This window comes from Triticum urartu, chromosome 1A (genome assembly GCF_056163025.1).
Source record: "Triticum urartu cultivar PI428250 chromosome 1A, HENAU_Tu73, whole genome shotgun sequence".
NCBI lineage: Eukaryota > Viridiplantae > Streptophyta > Magnoliopsida > Poales > Poaceae > Triticum > Triticum urartu.
Genome location: NC_141873.1, coordinates 18774957 through 18784253, shown reverse-complemented (window position 1 = coordinate 18784253; position 9297 = coordinate 18774957). Strand labels below are relative to the sequence as shown.

Here is a 9297-nt window from a genome sequence, read left to right as displayed (position 1 = left end):
TTATAATGATGAGTTGTTATATCATTGGGATGGAACAAACACGGATTAGATTAAATTGGATGAATCCAAGTGACCAAGTTGAATTAGTAGAATGATATGATGTTAGGATGGCACACAAGTGTCGAATGAAGAAAATGCCTATCAAGTCCAATTTGCATATTGGGGGCATATATAAGGAGGTTGTTGCATCATCTAAAGTCAAATCGCTCGAAGTGTTTGCAACTAAGATGGTCAAGACTCCTCTAAACATGAAAGAGAGGAGCCTTGACCATCTTAGTTGCAAACACTTCAACACTTGTATAACGGTGTGTTGTTCCAACGTCATATCTTCCTACTAATTCAACTTGGTCACTTGGATCCATCCACTTTAATATAATCCGTGTTTCTTCCACAACCTCTTCATTGCTACTGTATAAATTTTTGTATAGCGGTGTATAAATACAGTACAAATATAAAGAAATGAAATATGCATGAATAGTAGTAGCGCGGGGAAACAACCGACGTTGTTGTTATTTAGCAGTAGCACAGGTCCAACCCCACGCTACTGCTAGACAAAAGTAGTAGTAGCGCGGGGTCAGACTCGCGCTACTACTAACAATTAGCTGTAGCACCCTAGAAGTAGCACCGGGAACCCACGCTACTGCTAGCCCTTAACCCCGTGCTACTACTAGGGTTTTCCCTAGTAGTGTGCGATGATCTCCAAACCCCCTGGTCACCAGCGATGACATCCTCCTCCTCCATCTCCTTCTCCTTGTCTGCAACATCCTCCTCCTCACTATCCTTCTCCTCTTCCTCATTGCCCTCCTCCTCCTCCTCCATGTTGTCCTCATCCACTGTCTTCTCGTCGACCACTTCGGTAATCTGCAAATTCGCCGGCCCTTCAACCTACGAATTCAGAGAGGAGAGGCGAGAATGGTACTCATGCCAGTGAGCTCACTGTTGAGGATCCGACGCCTCCATCGCCTCCTTCATTGCCCAGAGCATAGTTTCAATAGAAAGCACCCATTTTTCTGCAAGCATCATTTTCATCACCTCCTCTACCGACGCTTCCAACGTTAGATTCAACGCATGCTTCATGAGAGCTTTTTGGCCAGGAGCTTATCTCCTTGCACTTTGAAACCAAGAGCTCATCGCCGGCGCAGAACTCTTCCATCGCACTCTTCCACCACTGACCTACCAGCAGAATTGATTGAACCCGAAAATCAGTATTGAGGGGGTCCAAACTAACTAATTAGTTCACAATTTGGTAAATAATTATTCCAATTTGCTAAATCCAGTGGCCCTATCAACTAATTCTATACATATTCACTAGATATTTCAGGACTATTTAGTAGGGGTTGAATTAGGGTTTCTAGGGTTAGGATTTGATACTTACCTGATGGCCAAGGACCTGGTACTCCTTGAATCAATTGGGCCAAAGGGCGACGACACTGCACAAGGTACCTGCGTCATCGGAGCTCTCCCAAGGAAGACAGACGAAGTAGGTGACGGGGGAACAACGGCGGCGGCGGCTACGTGGGGGCTGTGTGGGAGCGGTGGCTAAATGGGGGTCGGGCGCGCGGGTCGGTCTATTTTAGGCGATAAATAGTGATAGCCTAGCCCTAGGTCCCACTCGTTATAAGATCGCTCGGACCACCTGCCACAAGCGGCCTCGGCCCACCTGTCATAAGAGCCCTGGTCCCACTCATCAGTACCTACACGAGGTAACGGTCAACTGCTTTGACCTAGCGGCAAGGTTCCATTTGGTCATTTGTGAGAATGGGCCGAGTGGTGGAGGGGAAAAGTTAGGAATGTTATGGGCCATGTGCAAAACTGAGTAGAACTAAGGAAGGAGGAGCATAAAAATAAAAATCCCAAAATAAATAGGTAGGGAGAAAGGCGATCTCCCTACATAATACCCCTTGTATGAATAAAAAAGTATGTTTCCTGCGAATTGAACCTCACTTTATACATAACAGAGCTCACACATGCCATCATCATCTCAATTCATCTCTTATCGAAACCTAAGGTGACCATCATATCATCCAGAAAGGACCATTCCATCCTATCATAAGCTTTGTGCATATCAAGCTTGACTGCACATAATCCAGTCTGGCCAACTCATTTATTCTTAATCTTATGCACACATTCATAGGCTATCAAGATGTTATCTGTGATCATTCTTTCTGGCACAAACACACTTTGTGTAGGAGAGATATTTTCAGGCAGAATGTTTTTCAGTATAGAGGCCTACATCTTGGAGATTATTTTATATAGCACACTACACAAACTAATGTGGCGAAATTGTGTTACCAATTTCGGTGTGTCAATCTTGGGAATCATCACAACGGTTGTATCATTCCACTCATTAGGAATCTTTCTTGAATTGATAGCCGACAATACTTCTTTAGTGATATCTTCCCCAATTAAGTGCCAATACCTTTTAAAGAACATCATGTGCAATCCATCTGGCACGGGGGCCTTTACATCTCCAATACTCCAAACTGCTTATCTAACATCATCGGCAGTGAACGGGGCCAGCAAGAAATTGTTCATTTGTTCGGTCACTTCCCGTTGCACTTTTTCCAGAATACTAGGATCTGTGTGCTGCACTTCCAAGCTAAATAGTTGAGTTAAATAGTTTAAAATATGATTGTTTAGCTCCGGCATACCTTCTATCCAACACCCTCCTCCATCTTTAAGTCTCTTTACATAATTATTCTTCGTCCACGCTGATGCAAACGCCTGGAAAATGCTCGCGTTACGATCTCCATACTTTACCCAGTTTGCTCTAGACCGTTGCATCATTTGTATTTCATCAAGTTCAATGAGATACTCTACCAACTCAGCGAATTCTTTCCTTCTCACTTGCATCATTCATCGGCCCCGACATAATTTTCTCCGGAATCGTTTCTTCGGTATCTTGAGGACATGTTGGTCCCAATCATGAAACTGAGCATGCATCTTGTTAAGCTTCTCGTAAACACTGCTCACCAAGGGATCAGCTGCAACTTCATTCCAAGCTTTCTCAACTGTAACTTGGAAACTGTCCTCTCGAAGCCAGCTCGCAAATCTCTTGGATTGTGCACGGTTACCTGCCAATGGCCGGTTATAGTATTCAGTATAAACCAAGATTGGGCGATCATCAGAGTGGTTGAATTCCAAATTTTCCAACGCACCAGGAGGAAACAAATTGGACCAGGCATCATTCACCAATCCACGATCAAACCGCTCTTTTATCCTTCCTCTGGACCATGTAAAGCAGTCACCGATGAACCCAAGATCGTGCAGCTCACAATCATCAATTGCATCTTGGAAAGTCGATCTGCATGTACTGAGGTGGTCTCGTGTTCCCACCCACCTTATCATTCAGATCTCTCTGAGAAGCCACGGGAGATTATGTGCCTGATGGAGCTGGCTCATGCGGCTCTAAGTTAGGTGTTTATTTTTCCATTTAGATTCTCCATACATACCAGTCAAACGTTAACTAGTATTAGTTGTTCCTTTAAGTTTTACATCAACGAACATGGCTATTCCAGAAAAGAGCTACACCTCCTTTTCTACCATCACTCATACAAACTATTTTGTGATCCATCTTCAATCCCTTCCGCAAACACCCAGCCGATAACTATCAAGGTGAGTCTCTGACAAGAACATCACATTGGGGATGCATCTTCACTGGACATCCAGCAAAGCTCGAACTGCTGGGGCGTTCCCAAGCCCCCAGCAGTTCCAGGTTAATTGCGTCTCATCACCCCGCTCCCGGTGCCGGAGGACAGAAAAAACTCACAGACAGCAGCGCCACCAGAGGATAGAAAACCCCACGTTCAGTCGCTAGGGGATGACAAGTTCTGGAGAGTCTCCGAACCTAAAGCTCTCATGACCAAGCTGCTGATCCGATCACAAAGCAAACAGTAGAAAACAGATCCTACTTCAGGTGAACTTCATCAAATTCTTCCGGGAGAGAGATAGAGCAGAGCCGACGTCTCAAGACGCCGTCCTGAGCCAAAAAGCAAACAATTTTGACAATTGCATGTATGCTTTATGGTGAACATTTATTAAATTGTATGAAGAAATTTTACGTAAGTGTGAACACTTTTCTGCAAATTTATGAATATTATAGAATGTATACACAGACAATAAAGAATAAATAAAAAGGAAAACCATAAGAATATAAAATGGAAAATTAAGAATTAAATCCTGTAAAGAAAATCGGCAACAGAAAATTAAAAAAAATAGCAGAAACCCGAAAAGAAAACCCCGAAAGAAAAGGAAATTATCAGAAAAGGAAAACGGGAAGAGGAAATCGGTATAATGAGCCAACCCATGTGCCTTTGCACGTTTTTTTTACATGGAAATTTGGGGCGCTTTATTAAGTCAACACAGCTGCAGCAGCATACGACCATGCTCCAGTGGTCTACCCCGCCGGCCGGACGTGTCAAGCTGAATGTGGACGGATGGTAGTTGGCGGGAGCCGGCATGATCATCCGCGCTAACGACGGTAGCATTATCTTCTTCGCCTGTCGTTCCATATGACATTGATCTGGACCTCTTCAAGCTGAACTTTTGGCGTGCCACGAGGGTTTGAATCTTGCTCTTCAGTTGTCTTCTCGGTATAATTGAGATGGATTGCATGGATGCACTCAGGTTGATCAAGTCGCCCAATCTCGACAGCACCTCATATGATGTTAGTTCAGGAAATCAAAAGGCTCTTTGCTGAATGGGACAACTCTATTGCTCGTCTAAGTAGGAACCAGAACATTGTCAGTCACACCCTTACTGGTTTCGGTTCCTGGGAGGGCCAGACCGCAGTCTGGTTGCGCTCTGGGCATGTAGATGTTCCTCTTCTTTGTAGGAACGAACTCATCACACATTGAGCAATGAAATCCCTTTTAATCCCCAAAAAACAAAAAACAAAAACTGCTCCAGCAGAATCTGCTAGGAGACTAACTACAAGAAAACTAGGAATACACTCCAACCAGCATTTTGTCACGTCAAGGGTGTGTTAGCCTGTTTAGCACACAAATGTGCCGTGAAGTTTGCTGATCGGAAAACATGCTGAATAGAGAAGGAACTAAAAGATGAAGCGAGCTCCCCAATTTCATCCAATATACTTCCTTCGTTTCTAAATATTTGTCTTTTTTAAAAATTTCAGCAAGTAACTGCATACGAAGCAAAATGAGTGAATCTATATACTATAAAATATGTCTATACACATCCGTATATGGTAGTCCATTTAAAATCTCTAAAAAACAAATATTTACGAACGGAGGGAGTAGACGCCAGTATTGACTGACACATATTCTAGAGATTAACAATCTCCAAGGAGTCTGTTTCCATCACAACTTTCACATCACCCCTTAGAGCATCATCAATAGATGATGCAAATTTGAAGATATGAAACAGCAGATGTAAAATTTTACGTCTCCAAAAAGTGCATTTTACATCTTTAAAAAAAGGCAACTCCAACCGATGATGTAAATTGGTGAGGTAAAAGTACAACTCCAATAGATGATGCAAATGAAGATGTAAAACTAGTCAGCATGAGTGTTGGTGGACCGAGCGGCAGAAGAAGGTGCATCGACGGCAAAGCGACGAGAGCCAGGAGGTCGAATGCGGCGGCGGGAGCTCGAATGGTCGGTTGCGCGATTCTGAATCGAGCGGCGAATTGCCGCGATGGGACAGCAGGGCGACGGCTGTGTGGCGCGAGAAGGTCGAGTCTGGTGGGGGAAAAGCAGCGGTGGCGGGTGTGCGGCTCAAATCCGCCGACGGTGGGGTGTGGGGGGGGGGGGGCTCAAATCATACGACAACGAAGAAGCGGCCAATTCGGCCGATTTGGAGGCGGGTGGTGGTGGAGCAGCGGCGGAACCGGGGGCGGGGGCGGTGGAGCAGCTGGATCTGGTAGTGGGGCGACAACCACGACGGTGACAGGATGGGGTGAGGCAAAACTGAGGCGGCGGTGTGGAGGCAGATGCGGGATTGGAGACAGTGGTCGCGCCGTCGAAGGCCCTGACGGGGTGGGCGGCTGTGGCGGAGGAGGCGGTGGGGTCGAAAGAATTAGCCATGGCCCGGGCGGCAGTCGGCGGGCGACTGGCGGGCGGGCGAAGGAAAATAAAAGCGGTTAGGCAGTTGACACACAACCGTACATCTTGTGGAGGTGAGGGTTGTATTTTACATCTTCTGGTGATGGATATGTAAGTTTACATTTACATCATCTGTTGAAGAGGGGTTTTGAGATTTCGGAGATGAAAAACTATTATTTTTACATCTACATCATCTACTGAATATGCTCTTAGCTTTGCAAATATAACCCCATCGCGCAATGCAAGAGCTTCAGAGATTAGCGGATCAGTAATACCTGAATATGGTTTACACCAAGCGGCCATGAAACCGGAGCAGGACCTGGGCAAACCTCCTGATCCTCCCCTGCGAGCGTCCGTCGAAATCCCTTCTGTATTGATCTTGAACCGGTAAACTCTTGCAGTGATAGTGAGCGACGCATTGGAATTTCTATACAGAGTAAATTGAAATTTGAATATCCCATTCCCCGCTCCTAGCGGTGAATACTTTATTTTAGGGACCTTTTTTTTTCGAGGGACCTAGAGGTGAATACTTTGTTAATCGAGCATACACAAAACCTTTTCCACCTGATTTTGTGAACGGTTACGTGGCAATTGTTCTTTTCTTTTCTTCCGGATTTTTTTCTCATGTTTTCTTGCTTTTTTTTGTGAAAATCTAGGACATGCTTTTCGTGTTCATTTAAAAAGTCATGAATATTCTTTTGAAATTTCTAGAACATTCATAATAACATAGGATCATTTTTTATATTTCTAAACATTTTTAAAATTTGTGAACGTTTCCAAATATATGAACATTTTTTTTATAAAACCTGATGGAACTAAAAACCGGCTGATGTAAAATATCGGCCAGAAACTAAAAACCGTGCGATCCAATTTCTCCGGTCCCACCCGTCAATCTCGGGGGCCAGAGGGGAAATTATCAAATGGAGAAGGAAAGTGTGGCTTATATGATCCAATTTCTCTTCTCCTGCCGAACGGAGCGCACTATAGCTTAATGGGCCGTCTTTCGCGTAAAGATTAATAAGGCCCAGCCCGAAGCAGCAGCGGCGATTAGGAATGAAAAGGAGGAATCGGGCAGGCCTCGACCGTGGACGGCGACTTAGGGTTAGCTTCATCGGCCTTGGCGGCGACGGCGACGGCGACGGCGGGGAATTGGGATTCATGGCGTGCGTAGGGGAGGAGGAGTTGAGTTGGGAGGACCTCTTCTTTAACAAGGCGGCGATGCTGGCCGCGGCGCAGGAGGAGGAGGAGGCGGAGAAGGAGAAGGCGCGGGAGGCAGAGGAGAAGGCGCGGAAGGCGGCGGAGAACCGGCGGCGACGCCTAGCGCACCAGCAGGTCATGGCATCCATCCTGGAGCACGACCCCAAGACGAAGCGCAAGGTCTACACCCGCTACTCCTTCAACGACTTCTCGGTCTTCGACATCAACGCCGAGTGTAAGTCCGCCATCAAAACCTAGATCCCGACCTGATTCTATTTCAAAGGCATACATTTCCAACTGTGTATGTATATATGTATGTATGTATGTATGTATGTATGTATGTATGTATGTATGTATGTATTTATGTATGTTTCTTTCAAGTTGTTTTCACGATTGCTAGCCTCGTTGGTGGAATCTCCCTTGCATATCTAGTTATGTTTAGAACAATTGCATTCAAAGCCTAGACTCAAAGCCTGATTAATTGTAAAATTTAACAGAAAATGTTTCATTCTTTCCACGTCTTGTTATTTATTTGTCTCATGTTGTTTGCATCAACTATTTATGCTATTATTGTTCAGTGATTTGATTTGTACTGTTTAAGTGAAACAAGAATAGTTTGCTGTGTCGAGAGGCAAACATGATTTGAAAACTGAATTTCTTGCAGTATGAATATGAATAGGAAATCTGAATTGTATCCTTGTCGTGCTGCTGCGGTGCATTTTATGCTTTACATAATTCTTTTTGCCCCTCACAACTAGCTTATGCTTTTGTTTTTACATCGCAGCGCCTATCCCTCCAATGCGATACACCAAGAGGTGTGTAGATCGTTTGAAACTCCAAGACACTGCAAACATACTTACTGTCAAGATAGTCTCCTCGGATAAAGGCTTCCCAATCGATGTGTATGGCACTATCATCGCTAGAGACAGCATCGACCACAAGTGCATGTACCTCTTTAACCGCACCGGGGACAATTGCCAACCTATCAAGTCAAGGGTACGTACCTCTTTGCTTCAAAATCACTGCTTATGTGCCTCTTGATTTTGTTTAGTTTGTAACTCTATTGTATATTCCGTTGCAGGCTTTATCCGTATTTGGATTTTCATAATCTAATCTTTTGAGCTATTGCTTTTCACAGGATGAAAATTTGATCTTAACTGGCCCAGGTCGAGGTCTGGTATTACTTGATTTCATATATCTGGAGATAGATCTTAAAATCAAGGTTGGTGAAGAGCCTCTAAGCGAGCAAATCAGCAAGGGTTTGCTTATGATTGATGGACGAGTTCTGCCTAGAGACGAAAAGGTTGCTGTTGCACATCAAACTCTTGAGAGCTGGTTTAGTGTTGTGGACGTGAGGTATGCAACTCTTCTTAATGCTATCGAGGGTACGTTCGAGATCAAGTTACTCGAGGGAAGTTTTTGTGGAAAGATCGTGGCTGGCATAGAGGGCATTGAGCCTAGGATTGTGATTTATAATAGCGAGGAAGACGGTGTGGTGTCTTGTGAAGACCGTGCAGTTATCACACTCCGGCGGCGTGTCATGACCCTCCGTCTGAATGGTATGCTCACATTTGGCTTTGCAGTCCCTGGTGGTGCTGCTGCTGCTACTAGAGAATGGGAAGTTGAATTCACACCACGACACCGTGGTGAAGAGAAAAGGGAGATCTCTTGTGGTACTGCCAAGCTTCAAGTGAAGGTCTTCTGGTCCTTGATGGACTATAGGGCCTAATCCAGCGTCATGCCTTATGCGTATATAAAGCTAAACAAACTAGCTCGTGTTGTATTTTCAATTGAAGGTTAATTCACGTATTAAATAGTCTCACCTCGCTCATTTACATCCAGTTTACTCAATTCATTTACATCCAGTTTACTCAATTTATATACATGTTTAGTTTTCTGTCATGGCAATCGTGGCAGATATAATAAGGAAATATAGGCTTTCAGCACGGCCGGACAACTAGGGATGGAAAGAGTGGACATTTACAGGGATGAAAATGGAGTGGAAATTTTTGCTTTTTCGTAGGAAAAATGAAAACTG

The 9297-nt window shown here is 44.5% G+C and overlaps 1 protein-coding gene across 1 annotated transcript; it reads left to right on the top strand.

The window, feature by feature from the left end:
* The first annotated feature begins 7134 nt into the window (after nt 1-7134).
* On the top strand, nt 7135-9096 carry LOC125532563 (uncharacterized). The gene is made up of 3 exons (XM_048696581.2): nt 7135-7494; nt 8044-8255; nt 8398-9096. The coding sequence occupies exons 1-3, from the start codon at nt 7221-7223 to the stop codon at nt 8986-8988; spliced, it is 1077 nt and encodes a 358-aa protein (XP_048552538.2). The 5' UTR covers nt 7135-7220; the 3' UTR covers nt 8989-9096.
* The last annotated feature ends 201 nt before the right edge of the window (nt 9097-9297 follow it).

Bases quoted from the DNA above. Each gene is read 5' to 3' on its own strand.
- LOC125532563 (XM_048696581.2), top strand. From the start codon at position 7,221: ATGGCGTGCGTAGGGGAGGAGGAGTTGAGTTGGGAGGACCTCTTCTTT. The intron at 7,495-8,043 runs GTAAGTCCGCCA...TTTACATCGCAG, and splicing joins CTTCGACATCAACGCCGAGT to CGCCTATCCCTCCAATGCGA. The intron at 8,256-8,397 runs GTACGTACCTCT...TGCTTTTCACAG, and splicing joins GCCAACCTATCAAGTCAAGG to GATGAAAATTTGATCTTAAC.